Source organism: Equus asinus, chromosome X, assembly GCF_041296235.1.
Source record: "Equus asinus isolate D_3611 breed Donkey chromosome X, EquAss-T2T_v2, whole genome shotgun sequence".
Lineage (NCBI taxonomy): Eukaryota > Metazoa > Chordata > Mammalia > Perissodactyla > Equidae > Equus > Equus asinus.
The window spans coordinates 135004955-135021114 of record NC_091820.1 but is presented as its reverse complement, the minus strand read 5'-3'; the positions used below and the strand labels follow the sequence as shown (position 1 = coordinate 135021114).

The following is a 16160-nucleotide window of genomic DNA, read 5'->3' as shown; positions in this document are numbered from 1 at the left end:
AGACCTATGTGCTGCTAATCAAGCCATGCTGTGGTGGCATCCCACGTACAAAAGATAGAGGAAGACTGGCATAGATCTTAGCTAAGGGACAATCTTCCTCAAGCAAAAAGAGGAAGATTGCCAACTGATGTTAGTTCAGGGCCAATCTTCCTCACCACAAAGAAGAAGAAAAGCAGAAAGAAAAAGAAGATGATACATTTCAAAGTCACCCCTATGGAACAGGAACACAAAGCTGTTATGCCCTATAATACTCTCAGCCCCAGCCTGGCCCTCCACTGCTTAGATCATTGACTGCCTTCCTAAAACACAGAGTGAAGAATCTGCTTTAGACTTCACTCAGGGCAGGAGGAGCTACCGGGCACAGTACTACAACTTGCACTGGCCGTGTCAGTAGCGTTATCCGTGCTGGCAATTCTGGCCTGAACTCTCTCTTCCTGATCTCTCAAAGCTTCCTCATACGACACTGGGAAGGACCTGGGGTCACTCCCAATGGCACTGGCCAAAAACTCCAGGACACTCATCTTGCTGGTTTCAGCGTGGGCCCTGGGACCCCACAGGAACTCGTAGCGAGCAGGATCGCTGCTGGGCACCTGCCGGTACTCCACGTACTGCTCCTGCACCCAAACTTTAGTGATAAGCTCCCTGGGCTCCCCGTAGATGAAGTGCTCCCTCCCGGCACGCACCCCCATGACACTCAGTGCTTCCCAGACGTCCTCCTCAGGGGCACAGTCGCCCTGCAGGAGGATGACGCCCAGGAGCATCACCAGGAGGCCGGTCTTGGGCATGCTCTGCTCATCGCTCAGCATCCCATCGTAGGTGAGGCCCAGGGTGGTGACCAGGACATAGGCGTGGTCGCTGGGGTCCACTTCCTTCACATCAACGCCAAAGACGAGCTGCATGCACTCAGAGGCTTCACTGAAGATCACAGGGAAGTGGTCCTGGTGATCTCTGAGGACCGTATTCAGCATCTCCGCCTTTGTGGTCGGCTCCTTTGTGTGAAACTTAACAAGCAGGAACTCTACCAGCTCAGCCACCTTGTCATCAATCACGTTTCTGGGAAAGGACGCAGTGTCTGGCTGGGCCTGCGAGGTGCTCAGACCCTCCTCTCCTCGGCTGCTGGAGCTGTCGTCTTCAGACTGGCTCAGTGGAGGGGAGGCCATGGCAGTGGGGGTGGGGTGGGCACTCTGAGGGCTCTGGGGAGGACTCGGGGCCCCAGTGACATCATCAACCTCCTCTGGTGTGCTCGACAAGAGAGGACAGCAAGAGGAAGAGGAGGAGGAGGGGAAAGAGGAGGGAAAAGAGGAGGAGCAGGTGGAGGACGAAGAAGTATCCTCTTCCACAGCCACAGGAAGCAGTGCACCCACTGGGCCCTGCATCTCGCTTTGGGACTGAAGGCCTTCCTCAAGCATGTAGCACCATCGCTTTGGAGCACGAGGCATGACGACTACTGTCAGGGCAGCCGACAGGAGCGTGGGCAGGAGGCGACCAATAGGGACCCACGGGCCTGGGGGGAGAGGGAGTGTGAGCAGCCTTAGGTGAGAAACGCACCCTTGGTGGCTCTGACAGAGGTGACTTACGGGCCTCCTCTTAGGGGTGCTCTCGGCTTCACAGGGCTCTGTCCTCCAGTGCAGCCTGTCCCCACGAACCTGAAGGAGGAAGTGAGAAGGCTCCTCAGGGAGGACCAAGCACAGCCCGAGGTTCTGGGGCTGCTGGTGGGCTGTGGTGGGTGGGCTCAGGGTTTGCAGGGTCTCCTCGGTTCTGGTGTGGGGGCGCCCCTGGATGCACATTTGGGGTGTGTCCCTTGCCTTGACTCCTGGCACTGCCTGGGGCTCCTCTGGTCTGTGACCTGAGCACACGAGCCTCAGACCAAGGCCTTCACCTCCAGGTTCCTGGAGGAGGAAACACGGGGCACCTCAGGGTGCAGACGGCAAGCAGAGCCCTGGGATCCGAGGGCCGACAGGAGTGGTGGGCCAGACTCTGTGAGGTCCCCACTGTTCTGGGGTGGGCAGTCCCCTCCAAGCTCACTCAGGGCCCTCACCTTTCCCCTGGCTGGGCCTGGGCCCCACCCCTCTGCTGGCCTGAGGCAAACTTCTCAGAACAAGACCACAGACCCCTGAGATTGAGCAGAAGGAAGTGAGGGGACCCCACATCTGGCCACACCTGCCCAGGGGCTAACAGGAGACAGCAAGGGACAAGAAGGGAGACCAAACTCTGTGGGTTCCATCTGTCCTGGGATGGGTGATCCGCTGTCATCACCCTGACACCCTGCAGGGCCTGGGTCAACTCCCTCTGTTGACCTGAGGCCACCCTCCTTCGGCCAAGGCCTGGTTTCCTGGAGACACCGGAAGGGGAAGTGAGGGGGACTGAATCCACCCACCGATCCCAGGTGTCCCCAGGCAGACAACAGGGTAGGACTGTCCTGGGCTGCATGCGTCCTGGTGTGTGGGGTCCCCTCAGTCCTCACCGTGACCCCGGCCAGGGCCTGGGATCCTGCCTCCACTGACCTGAGTCCAGACCCTCAGACCAGGGCCTTGCCCTCTTCCCGAGACCACCGACCTGGAAATGAGGAGGGGCTCAGCCAGACAGGCCCTGCCAGGGGTACCAGAGATGACAGTAGGGCCAGGCCAGATTTCCATGGGCCCCCTCTTTGTCCTGGCCATGGGGGTACACTCACTCCTCCCTCGGGGTCCTTGACTCTTGGAATGTATGTCAGCTGACCAGATGTGCTTCCTCAGATGACCTGACGTTGTCCTCGCAGACGAAGGTCCTCACCTCCCTGAGCTTCTGAGAGAAACCAGAGGAGGTTGCACATGCACGCCCACCCACCCGCACCCCTGCTGCCATCACAAAAGGTGGCAGCGGGGACCAGCCCCGATGTCCTGGGATGGGGTTCCCCCAGACCTCCTGTAGGTCATTCATCTTTCCTCCTGCCGGGGCCTGCCCTTCCTTCCAGCCCACCGCCGGGGACAGCTGACATCTCCTGCTTAGACCAGGCCCTCTCCTCCTGAGGACCCCCCACCTTCCTGCCCAGGCTAGAAGTGAGCATGCCATGTGGGACCACCGCTGACTGTTGCTTCCAGGGCTGAGAACAGGGGACAGCCGGACTCTGTGCCATCCTTTCTTTGCTGAGGTGGGGGTACCTTCAGTCCTCAGGAAGGGTCCTCACCTTGACACCAAACAGGTCCTGGGACTCCACCCTTGGCCGACCTGCCATCTCCCCTCAGACCAAGGCCTCACCTCCCTGAGATCCCCCATCCCCAACCATGTGTCAGGAATCCCAACTGGCCACAGCCAGCCCCGCTGCCCGGGGCGTCTCGGGGCCGAGAACAGGGGAAGCTGGCCTCTGTGAGGTCCCTTCTCTTCTGGGGTGGGGGGAACCTCCATGCCCTCCGTTCCTCCCAAAGGCTCCTTGTCTGGAGTCCGGGCAGATCCGGGACCCCTCCCTCTGCTGACCAGATGTGGCTCCCTCTGCTGACCCGCCGACGCCCCACAGAACAAGGCCTCACCTGGCAGAGCTCGAGGCAGAGGTGAGTGGGCTGCACCACCAGCCGCCACCCCTGCCTGGGGTCTTCAGGGGTGACAGGGGCAGGGCCGATTTCAGTGGGCCCCCCTCTGCCTGGGGTGGGAGTCCCCTCAGTGTCCTCAAGGTATTCCTAGTTACTCCTGGCCAGGCCTGGACCCTTCCCTTCTGCTAACCCGAAGTAGCATCCTGCAGGCCAAGGCCACGATGCCACTGAGACCCCGAGCAGGAAGTGGACGGGCCACCCCTCCTGACATCCTGCCTGGCCTCGCAGGACTGACCACAGGGGCAGATTTCTGCTGGGGTCGCCTATGCCTGGGCTGGGAGTCTGCTCAGTCGTCTCTCGGGGTCCGGGGACCCCACCCTCGGCTGACCTGAAGTCACAGTCCTCACCCCCCGAAGACTCTGGAGGCAGAAGGCTGGAAACGCCTCCTCAGGTGGCCCTCTCTGGGGCCTCCCAAGCCCGAGTGCAGGTCCACAGGCTCCCTCTCTGTCCTGGGGTCCAGGGTCCTCAGCCCTCTCTTGGCGTCTCCCCGGGACTCCAGCAGGCCCTGGGCGCCCCCCTCTGGCCCCTCAGGCGCTGCTCCTCTGACCCAGTCCCCAGTCTCTCTGAGACCCGGATGCGGAAGGCGGGAGAAGATCGCCTCTGGTAATAGCGCCCCAGGGCCTCCCGGTGCTTACGGCAAGGGCGTGTTTCTGCGGGGTCCTCTTCTCCTCCCTCGGGGTCCTCAGCTTGAGCCCTGGCAGGTCCTGGGACCCTCCCTCTGTGGACCTGAGGCCCTCACTCCTCTGAGACCCCTGGGGAAGGCTGTGAGGGTCACCTCAGGCCACTAAGCCCAGGGACGCCTAGGGATGAGGGCAGGGGATGGGAGGGAGTCCCTGGAGTCCTTGGCTGCCCTCTGCTCCTTCCTCGACCCCCAGCAGGGCCTGGCCCCGCCTCTGCCCCTGAGTCCGCTCCCTCCCCCGGGCCCTCCCCAGCAGGCTCCTCCGAGGAGGGGGACGGGGGCTCAGCCTGTCCATCCCACTTCCCCCATGGTCCCTCAGGGCTGATGGCGGGGGCAGACCTGGACGCCGTGGGCCCGGAGTCCTTCCTCCCGGGGCTCCCTGGGCACCTGGCCTGGCCTGGGCTCCTTCCCTCTGCCGCCCCGAATCCGGCCTGCATCAGCGAGGCCCTCGGTGCCCCCAGACCTCCGAGGCGGAAGCCAGGGGACGTCACATCCGGCCACCGTGGCCAGGGGTCTCCCGGGGCTGATGGCAGGGGCAGAGGATCCTCGGCTTCCTCGACCGTGCTCTGCTCCTCCCCTTGACTCTGGCCTGGCCTCAGCCCTGCGCCTGCCCCGTTTGTCTGCACCCCTCACCCCCAGGCTCTGACCCCCGGTTGTCTGTGGAGGGGGCGGGGAGCCCTCGGCTGACAGTCCTGCCCGGGGTCCCCCAGAGCACACAGGAGGGGCGCGGGGCTTCTGTGGGCCTGTGCTCTGGGGCGGGGGCAGCCCACCGGCCTCCCTCGGGAGGGTCCTCGTCCACCCTGGCCCAGAAGGGCTGCCGTCCCGGGGAAGGGCTGGATGGGGGCTGTCGTGCCCAGGGCCGAAGGGGTTCACAGGAGAAGCCCCCTTCCCGTGGGGTCTCGGCACCAGCGAGCGAGCCGGACTCGGCGAGCCATTTCTTTTCCGGATTGCATTTGTCCTGTCCAGGTTGAGCAGCGGCGGGGGCTTCGGGATGCTCCTCCGGGTTTATGGTGACCTCCTATTGCGTGCTCAGTGCAGGGATTTTCACTCATTTATCCTCCTTCCTAGTAAGAAATACATTGTACATGTCTGCCCGCTGCGGGAGCCCTGTATCTACATCTAGAACACATTTGTAACTGATATGTGCTTCTAGACACCTGTTTGTACATATCACAGGAGTATGCAGCTATGCACATGTATATGCACGTATGTTCCTATTATGTATTTATAGATATATATATGTATATACTTATTTGATGAAAGAATTAGGTCTGATATTCGCTATTCTGTTTCTTGTCTATTCTTATATTCTATTAAAATGAGAATCTTTTGAAAGAACCATCCTCACGCGCTGAGATGGTTTCAGGTGGTTGTTAGCACAGACTCTGGACTCAAATGCCTTAATGGACCCATCTTTCCCACTGTCCTGGTTTTGCCCCAGGGCCACTGGCCTGTGTGGCCTGAGGGCCTGCTTCAGATGTGTGCAGTGAAGCAGGAGCAGAAGTTTGAAGCATTTCCTCCTCCCCATCCCGTTATCTGCATCTATGCAGCCTACAGCCCCTCCCAACTTGGCTGCCGCTGCCCACGACCCCACCCAAACACAAGTACCAGTTCACTGCAGTCTGCAGTCTCCCCCAGGGCTTTCTCCTGTTTGGTTGTTTAGATATTGTTTTTCATATTGTGTATTGTTTTTGAAGAATTTATTTAGAGCCTCTTAGGTGCCCAGAAAAATGAAAATGAAGGTACAGAGATTTCCCACTTAGCCCCTGCCCCCACGCTTGCATCACCTCCCTCATTATCAACATCCCCCACCAGACTGGGACATTTCTTGTAATCATGAACCTACATTGCCACATTCTATGCCCAATGCCCATCATGTACATTACGGTTCTCACTTGGTGTTCTACATTCTATGGGTTTGGACAAATGTATAATGACATGTGTCCATCGTTAGAGTGTCATCCAGCGGCGTTTCACTGCCCTAAAAATCCCCTGTGTTCTGCCTGTTGCGCCCTCCCCTCACAACCCCTGGCAACCACTGCTCTTTAGATTGGCTCCATCGTTTGCCTTTTCCAGAATGTTCGTATAGTTGAACTTGTACAGTAGGCAGCCTTTTCAGATTGGCTTTCTTCATTGGTACTACGTCCTTAAGGTTTTTCTATGTCTTTTCATGCCTTGATAGCTCATTTCTTTTTTGCACTGATTCATATTCCATTCTCTGAATGTACCTCAGATTATTTACCCACTCACCTACTGAAGGGCATTTGGTTGCTTCCAAGTTTTAGCAATTATTAGCAAAGCTGCCCTAAGCATCCGTGTGTATGTTTTTGTGTGGACATACGTTTTCACCTCTTTTGGGTAAATACCCATACAATTGCTGGATCATGTAGTAAGAACATGTATGTTTGGTTTCATAAGAAACTGCCACACCGTCTTCCAAAGTGGCTGTACCGCTTTGCACTCCCATCAGCAATGAGTGAGAGTTCCTGCTGCTCCAGCTCCTCCACATCCAGCACTTGGTGCTGTCAGTGTACCGGATTCTGGCCATTCTAATAAGGGAATGGTTATTATGTGCATGTGTGTATTTACTTTCATTCTCCATTCTAGGGCTTCCCAGGGCTGATTTTGGGAGTGGAAGCCAGGTCACCACAGGGGCTGTGGATTAATTCTCAAGACTTGACAACACAGGACATAGACCACTCTGTTACCTCACCCAGGGACTTAAGCTATGCACCGGGTTCAGAAACTGAATTTTCAGTAACAAAAGGAGCAGCGTGTGAGGGGGGCATAGGGGAGGGCTGGGGTCAAAATCATACTAGAAATGACTACTGAGCAGTAAAGATCCAGTATGCACCTATGTCCAACTGTTCAGGCCCGTACAGCAATGTGGACGGTAGCAGAGACTCACAGGTTAAGACTGTGCTGTGGAGTGAAGAGGGCAATCTCTCCCTGCTGAGACCTGGAGAATAATGTGAAAATTAGACGTGATCTTGGATTTGAAGCACCTGTCACATGGTACGTCTGCACGTGCAAAAGGTGGAGAATTTCAGGGCAAACTTGACTTTCTCAGACACCCCTCACAGAAATGAAGGTGATTTTGTTGTAATAAATTATAACAGCTGCTTTTTGTTGAGCATCTATTACACAATGGTAGTAGACGTTGGAGAGACGTCAAGGGCTCCTCCACACCTTGTCTTCCTCTCCTCCCTGGACTAATGGGGACACTGCCCTGCCAGTCCTCTTGTACTTAGGAAGGGTCCTGTGAGAAGGCTTTGCCGCTGATAGCAGCAGGTGCATTATTTGTCACAGCCTTTTCTATAGAAGACACTGCAGGGGCCATGGATTAATTCTCAAGCCATGACAACACAGGACACAGACCACTCTGTTTCCTCACCCAGGGACTTATGCCATGCACCTTGGACCCTTAGAGGTGAGATGCCAGCTTCTGTGTCTTTGAGACCCTGGGCAGGAATGGAGGTGTTCGGAAGAGAAGCCTCCCCATGGGAAGCTGGCTGCAGGAATTCCCCCCTGCCACCTGCACCTTTAGGCCCCTGTGCTACACACTTCAGTCCCCTCAGGACTGTGACGCCTCTCTCTTAGGAGGCCGGCAGCCAGCTGCTGAATGGCCCTGTAGGGATTGGGGGTGTCTACCTTAAAATGTACCCATTTAAAATGTTCAGTTAAGTATTTTTATTAAATTTACTGAGTTACACCATCAGCAGCAAGTGTTAGAAAATACCCTTCACCTGCATGAGATAGCTCGTGCCACTTGTCGTTAAACCCTGTTCTCACCGTCCGCCCCACGGAAACACTACTCTACTTTCTGAATAGTTACCCCATATACCTCAATACGTGAAAATCTCTTGTCAGCTTTCACCATCAGGGTGTGAGAATTCCAGTGTTCTACACATCCTGGCCAGCATCTGGTATGGTCAGTCTTTCAGTTTAGGCATTCTAATAGGTGTGTAGTGGTACTTCATTGCGGTTTTTAATGGCATTTCCATAATGACTAATGATGCTGAGCTTCTAGTTGTATGACTCTTTGCCATCTGTATGTCTATTTGGGAAAGTGTTCAAATCTTTGCCCATTTTTTATTGAGTCGTTTGATTCTTTCTTATTGAAGTTTGGGAGTTTTATATGTATTGGACACAAGATTTTTATCAGATATGTGATTTGCAAATATATTTTCCCAGTGTGTGGCTTGTCGTTTTACCCTCTTAACAGTATCTTTAAAGGAAAAGGAGTTTTGAGTTTTGATGAAGTCCAGTTTATCAATTGTTTTCATTAATGGATTTTTTTCTTGTATCTAAGAAGTTGTGTAAATGGGCGAGTGATGGTCCCTATGTATTTGCCTAAACTGGCCTCCATTTTGTTTACTTCTTCACAGCAGGCTAGGGTCTTTAGCCCAAAGTTCACTGGTGCCAAACTCAAATTATTATGGATCCAATTGCTTTAAATATACTTCAAACAAACGTATTTGTAGCCATTTAGAGGCTGCCTACTTTGCGTGTCCCACAAAGATGCACCCAACACCTGCTAACCGTAGATAGGACAAAGCCTGTAGCGATAAAATATCCCTGACTGCTACTGCCCTCTGGAGTTCACTGACCCAGAGACTCCCGCCTTCCTGCTGTTGAGGATCAGAATTGGCTACCCCAAAATGTGCCTCTTGGGTCATAGCAAACACTTGTTTAACAAACATTTGCATTTCCATCTCCATATAAATTGCTTTCCTCTCCTTTGAAGACCGAAACCACTACCCCCGACATCCTCCTTTGTCTTTAGCTGAAGATGGTATTTAAGGTGGTGGGTTTGGCCATTCTAGAGACATGCTCAGTTTTCCTGGGTTTCTCCCATGTATCTGTGTTATTAAACTTTGATTTTCTCCTTTATTCTGTCTCATGTCAATTTATTTCTTAGACCAGCCAGAAGGACCTAGAGGGTAGAGGAATTGGCTTCCTCCCCTACACTGCTGAGCACCATCTCCCAGATACATGAAGCCCCCTCTCCCATGTCCCCTTCTCTCCTGGGAGGGACCTTACTTTAGTCCCTTTCTGGGTGGTGGCCTTGTGCCCGTGTCTCTGGAAGGTCTCTTCCTGGGAGGGACTTCTCCTCTCATGCAGCCCTGTCCAAGTGCCGCTCAATAAAGCTTTTGTGTTCCTGCCTCTCGTGGTCCTGTCTCTTCCTTGGTCAACCTCGAAATCCTCAAACTTACCACACTAGCTCAGAGTAACAAAGACTTTCTCCTATGCATTCTCCAAGAAGCTTCATAATTTTGGTTTTGACACTTGGGTCTGTGATCCATTTTATGTTGTTTTTTATATGGAGCAAGGTTTGGATTAAATGGGGCTTTTTTCATGTGGCTATCCAGTTGTTCCAGATCTAATTGTTGAAAAGACTGTCCTTTCACCTCTCATCTTTTGCATCTTTCTCGATAATCAGTTGCCTGTGTATGCATGTATGTGTGGGTCTATTTCTAAACTCTCTCCTCTGTTCCATGAATATATTTCTGTTGTTATGTTATGCCGATTCCTCACTGTCTTGGTTACTGTCACTTTATAATAAGCCTTGCAGTCAAGTAGAATAAACCCTCCAACTCTGCCCTCTTTTTAGAAGTTATTTTGGCTATTCTAGGTCCTTTGCATTTCCATATGAATGGGAACTTGTTTTGTGCCGGTCTCAGCCTGTCACTTAAGAATGTTGTGGCTGGACCAGCCCTTGTGGCTCTTATTAGGATTGCAAGATGCCCTTCTCCAATAACCATCAGGAAACTTTGAAAGAATAGAGGTTTATTACTCATAGGACCTGGAAATTACACAGCACACCTGGGGCCACACAGCGAGGTCGCCTGGAGAAAGAGAGGACACGGGGCGGGGGGCTGGGGTTCTGCTTTCTCTGGGGTTGAGGCTGGGGGCCTAGGGTTTCAGGGGCTCACTCTTTATTGGTGAATTTAAAACATAAGAGCAGAATTTAAAGCACGGGAAGAGGAGAAAAGCAAGTGGCTCCAATGATCAGTTATTGAAATCAACTGAGCTCTCTAAATCAAAGGAGCCTCCGTGGGGGCAGGGGGCCTGGCTCTTTATCTAGTCCTGTGGCTGGCAAGGTGTTTTTTCCAGATAGCCCTCTTGAAGTGGATCTCTCTTTGAAGTGGACGCCTTGGCAATCAAAGCTTAAGTCAGGCAAGTGCATAACAAAAAAGAAAAAAAATACACCTCGGGGCTTACTCTACAGAACACCAGCCTGTCAATTTCTATGTTTTTAAAAAGGTCTTCTGAGGTTTTGATTGGGACTGTGTTGACTCTATCGATGAGCTGGGGAAGAATTGGTGTCTTAACAATATCCAGTCCTTCAAACCACAAACAAGGCGTATACCTACATATGTTTAGGTATTCATTAATCTCTCTCTGCAATGTTTTGTAGTTTTTGATGTACAGAGTTTCTACATATTTTGTCAGATTTGTAGGCTTTCTCATCCTGTTTTAAAACACACTGTTTTTAATTTCAATTTTCCATTATTCATTGCTAGTATATAAATATACACTTTATTTTTATATGTTGATCTTATATCCTGAGACCTTGCTAAACTCAATTATTCCTTCTGGAAGCATCTTTTGTTTTTTAGATTGATAGAATTTTCTGTGTAGAGTATCTTGTGGTCTGTGAATAAAGACAGTGCTACCTCTCCCTTTCCAGCCTGGATGTTGTTTTCTTCCTTGTTGCACTGGACACCAAGCACAATGTTGAACGCCACCCTCCCCCTGGTGAACTCACCAGCCTTAGGTTGTAGTTTCCTGCATACAAACATCCAGCACAACTTGTAGCATGTGTCTGCCTCGTCCCCCTGACCCTATGAAAACCCAAGCCTGGGTAGGCCATCTACTGAGGCGGGCATGGGTCCCAGATTTGAAACAGGACTTGATTCTGAGTAGAGCAAATCTGTTCATGGAAGTCTGACAGGATGAAGGCAGACATTTCCGACTGGAAAACAGAAAACTGAGCAGAGCAATGGGGACCCTGAGAAAAGGAGGTGGGACGGAAAAGGACCCTGGCAGAAGTGAATCGTCTTCAAACTGCATTAGAGTAATTTGTAATCAGGACGCGGGATGATTCACATCTCCACAGAGACTTAAACACAGCCACAGCACCATGGGTGGATTGTAGGCACGACATACGGAAACTAGGTAGCGGTGAAGGGAGGGAAAGAAGAGAATGAAGCACTGAATAGGGTGGCTGTGGGGAAAGGTTTGGAGGAAACACCCTCTCCCTGCCTTGTGAGCCACCAGCATTGACTGGGGAGATGAGGAGGGGGGCAGGTCAGTTTGGAAGGCTCTTTAGTGGTGCCCCCTTTCCCCAACCAGAACATCTTGGCTGCTCCCCATCCTTCCCTAGAGGTGTCAAGGTGGAGCTTTGTGATGTCTAAGCCCAACCCACGGCTGCCATTGGCTGGAGGAGAGCCTTGCTGACCAAACAAAGCTGAAGGGTGTGGCCCCTCTCTGTCCTATAGAGGGGTATATATAGGCAGGTCAGGAGGCCTGGGGTAGACAGACCACTGGGAGGCGCTGACATGGCGAAGGCGACCGGGAAATCCCAAGCTTCTAGCACAGTCACGGAACAACCCTCGCCAAAGAACAAAGAGAGGAAGATGAGGAAGGGCTCCTGTCAACCCAGGTCCAGAGGCAGTGTCAAGGTGAGATGACCCCGCCCAAGCTCCTCCTCTTCCCCTTTGACTCCCCCTACCAAGACTCCGCCCCTGTCCTTGCCTGGCACACAGCCCCTCCTCAGCCCACGTCCCTTCTCAGGAAGCCCCTGTTCCCACCCATCCCCCACCCTCTTCCCTCAAACCAGTGCCCTTCTGGGCTCACCCTATTGTCTTTCCAGGCGGCCAAGAAAACCACGGGGGCCAAAAGACCCCTTCGAAGGAGATCCACTAAAAAAGCCTCTTCAAAACGTCCCACCTCTTCAGTCAAATCTAAGGAAGCGAGAGGAACAACCCTATTCGGTCACTATCACAGGCTGAATGAAGAGCTGAATCAAGATGAGCCAGAGGAGGACAGAGAGAGCATGGAGAAGCCCAGCACTTCACGTGCCTACCTGCACCACCGGCAACTTCAGAGCGAGGCCAGAGACCTCACAGAGGAATCATCTGAGAAGTCTCTAACGTCTGACCCCTGAGAAATGGCCAGTGGTGCTGACGTCATTTGACAGCAGCAGGGTGCCCTGATGGTGATTTAAATAAAACGGACCTGTTGTGAAAATGTGTGTGTCTCTGCGAGTTCTCTCATGGGGGGAGCGGGGAAGGAAGGGAAGAGGCAGGTGTGTGAGGGGGAGGGAGGTGAGTCCTGCAGGGTTGGGGGTCAGACCAGAAGGTCCAGTTAGCTTGACAGTGGGGATAAGCAAATGTGCACGGCTTAAGTCCCTGGGTGTGCATTCAGAGTGGTCTGTGTCTCTGGTCTCATGGTGTGGGAATGAAACCCCTGGCTCCTGAGGCTTCTTCTATAGAAACAACCTCATGCAGCTTCTTGTGCCCTCAGCTTCCTGCTCGCCATCCCTCAATTGTCAGGTGCCAGTTCCCCATCCCTGTCACTCTTTTCCTCCTGACCAGGGTGGAGAGAATACTCGATCCTGGGGAGAGGGAGGTGGAGAGAGGAAAACGCTGTCCTCATGGGGGTCTTGTCTTTCCAGCTCAGCCAGAGTCTCCGGCACTTGTCCAGTCCGGGCACCTGCAGAAGGTGTCCTGAGAGATGGTACAGTCAGAGGGACTGTAGGGTGGCCAAGACTCCTGGAAGCAAAGAGGCCGGGGGGGGTGTCTTTTTTTCCCTGACCCAGGGTCCCACGTTGCATGTAGTCATCACGTCCCCTTGGGGTCCTCCACTCTGATGGTTTCTCAGTATCTCCGGGTCCACCGAAAGTGTATTACTTCCCTGTTGCTGATGTAACAGATTACCACAAACTTTGTGGTACAACACAAATGTGTTCTGTAACAGTTCTGGAAGCCAGAAGTCCACAAAGAGCCTCACTGGGCTAAAATCAAGCCATCAGCAGGGCTGTGATCTTTTCAGATGTCTCCAGGGGACAACCTTTTTTGTGACTTCTCCAGCATCCAGAGGGTGACCAGAATCCTTGGCTCAGGGACCCTTCCTCCATCTTCAAAGCCAGCAATGGACAACTGAGTCCTCACATGGCCTCTCTCTTCTACATTTGGACCATAGCATTAAGATTGGGTCCACCTGGATAATCCTGAATAACTCCCTATCTTAAGGTCAGCTGATTAGGCATTTTAATTCCATTGGCAACTTTAATTCCACTTTGATGTGGAACTTAACATATTCCATCTCCTGGGGATTAGGATGTGGACATCTCTGGGAGGCCATTGTTCTGTCTACGTCAGTGGCCTTGACACTTCTGAGGAGTACTGGTCTGGTTTTGGCAGAGTGTCCCTCAGTTTGCATGTGTCTGATCTCTTCTCACGATAGGACTAGGCTTACCCATTATCGTGAAGGAGACCACAGAGAGGAAGAGCCCTTCTCTTCACAGGCATGGTATCTCAAACACTTTGAGATGCAAGGAACAGAGTGTGCAGAGGCAGGGAGGGCACCCGTATTCTGGCAATGGGGAGGAATGCTAGAATTCAGAGCATTTTCAGGATGAAAGTAACCTTGCAAGTGCTCTTGGTCACTCCCCCTCCTTTCTCCAGGGAAGCATCATCAAGGTCATTGGTGAATAAGGGCATGCTCTCCAGACCCTGCCCAGGAATCTATGGACATGTGCCGCTTCAACTGGCTCTTTGTAAAATCCTTTGGTTCCTAGCCCAAATGCAGGTACATGTGAGTCCTTGACTGTGGTGACTTATAGATCCAAGCCGACCCGGGAGAGGGGCAGAGCATAGGGCAAAGGCCATAGCTGCCTGCTGGCAGAGAAAACTTGCAGTCAGCCATGGGTGTTCAGAGCCCTGCCATGCTGACTTCCCCAGGATGCCAGTAGCATAGGCCAAGACTGGGGCCAGGGCTCTCCAGAGTCCTCAGTAAGCTCGGTTGCTTACTTGGTCCATGATCCAACAATTAGAGGATGGTGGGAAGCATTCAAACTTTGCCTGTTTGGGTGGTTGGTGGGGGATGGAAATGCCAAGGGGGTTTAGGGCAAAGAGACTCCAAATACTAGGGAGCTGTCAGTTCCTAATTCATTCCTTAGAGTGAGCATGTACTGTATGCCAGGCCCTTCTCTATGCTGTAAAGATACAGCAATGAACAAATTCCCTGCCTCTGTGAAGCTTACAGTCTAGTGTGTGTAGGAGGGTATAGGCGGAGTGACCCGTGGAACAAGGTGACATTGGTTGGATAGTGGGGAATGCCATGGAAACAAATGGATTGGCAGACCTGAATAAGGAATGTGGGGGATGGGGTGGGAGGATGGATTTCAATTTCGGATAGTGTATCAATAGAAGGACTCACGGAGAAGGCGACATTGAGGGAGAGACTTGAGGATATCTCAGGAGGAGCACTAGCAGCATGACAGGAGCAAATGCCCAGGTGAGAACAATGGCATGTGGTAGCTCAAGGCCCTGCAGCAGAGAGCAGGAGGCAGAGGCCAGTCTGGGAGCCCGGTGGGCCAGCTCAAGGGGAGAGCCTGATCCTCTGAGCCAGGGGCAGCCTCGGAGCGAGGTCAGCTGCGCTGTGCCATGAACTGGCTTGTGGGATGCAGGTTTCTGACTTGACCTGAGGCGTGGGGAGTGAAGGCAGGTCTAGTCACTCAGAGATGCTTCTCGTGTGACAGAGGGAAGGGAAGACACCATGGTCCTGGAATGGGCAAGGCTGTTGGCCTGCGCTGTGGCACCACTGAGGTCAGCAGGAAAGTGGTGCTTGCCTCAAGCAGACCCAGTGTAGGACAAAGCAGACAACTTTCTGCGGATGCCTAGAGCCCCTGTCACAGAGCAGTCCCTGTGTCTTCACTGAGGGGCATGCTCACTTTAACAGAGAGCTGTATTTCTGTCACTGTAGGTTCACCTCAGGGGGAGGCCAGAAGCAAGTTCAATGTTTTCAGGGGAAAAGTACTCCTATGTGATACTATGCACCTCCTACTGCATTCCAGTTGAAGGCATATAACTCCTGGTTCTTCCACTCTGAATCAGATGGCACTGATCAGTGAGCTCAGGTGGTGACAGCTCGTGCCTCCATTTCAAAGGGTCTCATCAGCTGTTCTCCCAACGGTTTCATCCATCCATTATCCTGGGCTGCATCAGTTGTGTCCTTGGGGCTTGCAAACGGTCATTTTCTTTTTTCCACTGTCAACTTAAAAAGCAAATTCGCCTGTTATTTTACCCTCAAAAGGAGCTTGCTCAGGAATAGCCAAAAGAGTTGCCATTCCGGAAGGGCATACTATGGTGAACCACAGGCAAATGTGGAAAACAAAGGAGGAGAGTTGCTTTTTTTATAGGAAAAGGGACAGTAAGGCGGGGCTATCCTAAAGGAAAGTCCACTGGGGATAAGGAACAGTTCAGGGCGGCAAGAGCTTCTCATTGGCTGAGCTGTGGCATTTCTCATTGGCTGGGCTGTTGCTGGGTGGGGAGAGAAATCTTCCTACAGTAATAAAATAGTTTTACTTCCTGTGGAAGATGCAAGGTACCTCTCTTCCTGTTTGATAAGGCGTGGGAGCTCCCCCTACAGGCCTTCCTGACTCCAATTTAGTTAAGGGCTCTTTTATGAATTTCCACGCTACCCTACCTCGCACTTTCCTTAACTGGAACCCTCAAGCAAGGAAGAACTCTCCCGCATTTACTACAGCCATTGCATTATCCAGAAATGCAGTCAGTACAGGGAAAGCAGGATAAAAGCTTAATTCCTTCCCATGGGGGGCCAATTCTCAGAATGAAGAGTGGTTGCCCTGTTACTTCCAAGGGGGTCCAATGAGTCTCTTTTAT

General features: G+C 52.7%; 2 protein-coding genes across 2 annotated transcripts; one reads left to right on the top strand and one right to left on the bottom strand.

The window, feature by feature from the left end:
• Window positions 1-332: 332 nt before the first annotated feature.
• On the bottom strand, window positions 333-1439 carry LOC139042802 (melanoma-associated antigen 10-like). The gene has a single exon (XM_070503285.1). It carries the CDS (start codon window positions 1437-1439, stop codon window positions 333-335), a length of 1107 nt encoding a protein of 368 aa, XP_070359386.1.
• A 10371-nt stretch (window positions 1440-11810) lies between these two features.
• LOC139039757 (uncharacterized protein CXorf51A-like) lies at window positions 11811-12418 on the top strand. The gene is made up of 2 exons (XM_070501795.1): window positions 11811-11933; window positions 12125-12418. Exons 1-2 carry the CDS (start codon window positions 11811-11813, stop codon window positions 12416-12418), a joined length of 417 nt encoding a protein of 138 aa, XP_070357896.1.
• The last annotated feature ends 3742 nt before the right edge of the window (window positions 12419-16160 follow it).

Coding starts and splice junctions, on each gene's coding strand:
- LOC139042802 (XM_070503285.1), bottom strand. CDS start 1,439: ATGCCTCGTGCTCCAAAGCGATGGTGCTACATGCTTGAGGAAGGCCTT.
- LOC139039757 (XM_070501795.1), top strand. CDS start 11,811: ATGGCGAAGGCGACCGGGAAATCCCAAGCTTCTAGCACAGTCACGGAA. Junction 11,934..12,124: donor GGTCCAGAGGCAGTGTCAAG/GTGAGATGACCC, acceptor TTGTCTTTCCAG/GCGGCCAAGAAAACCACGGG.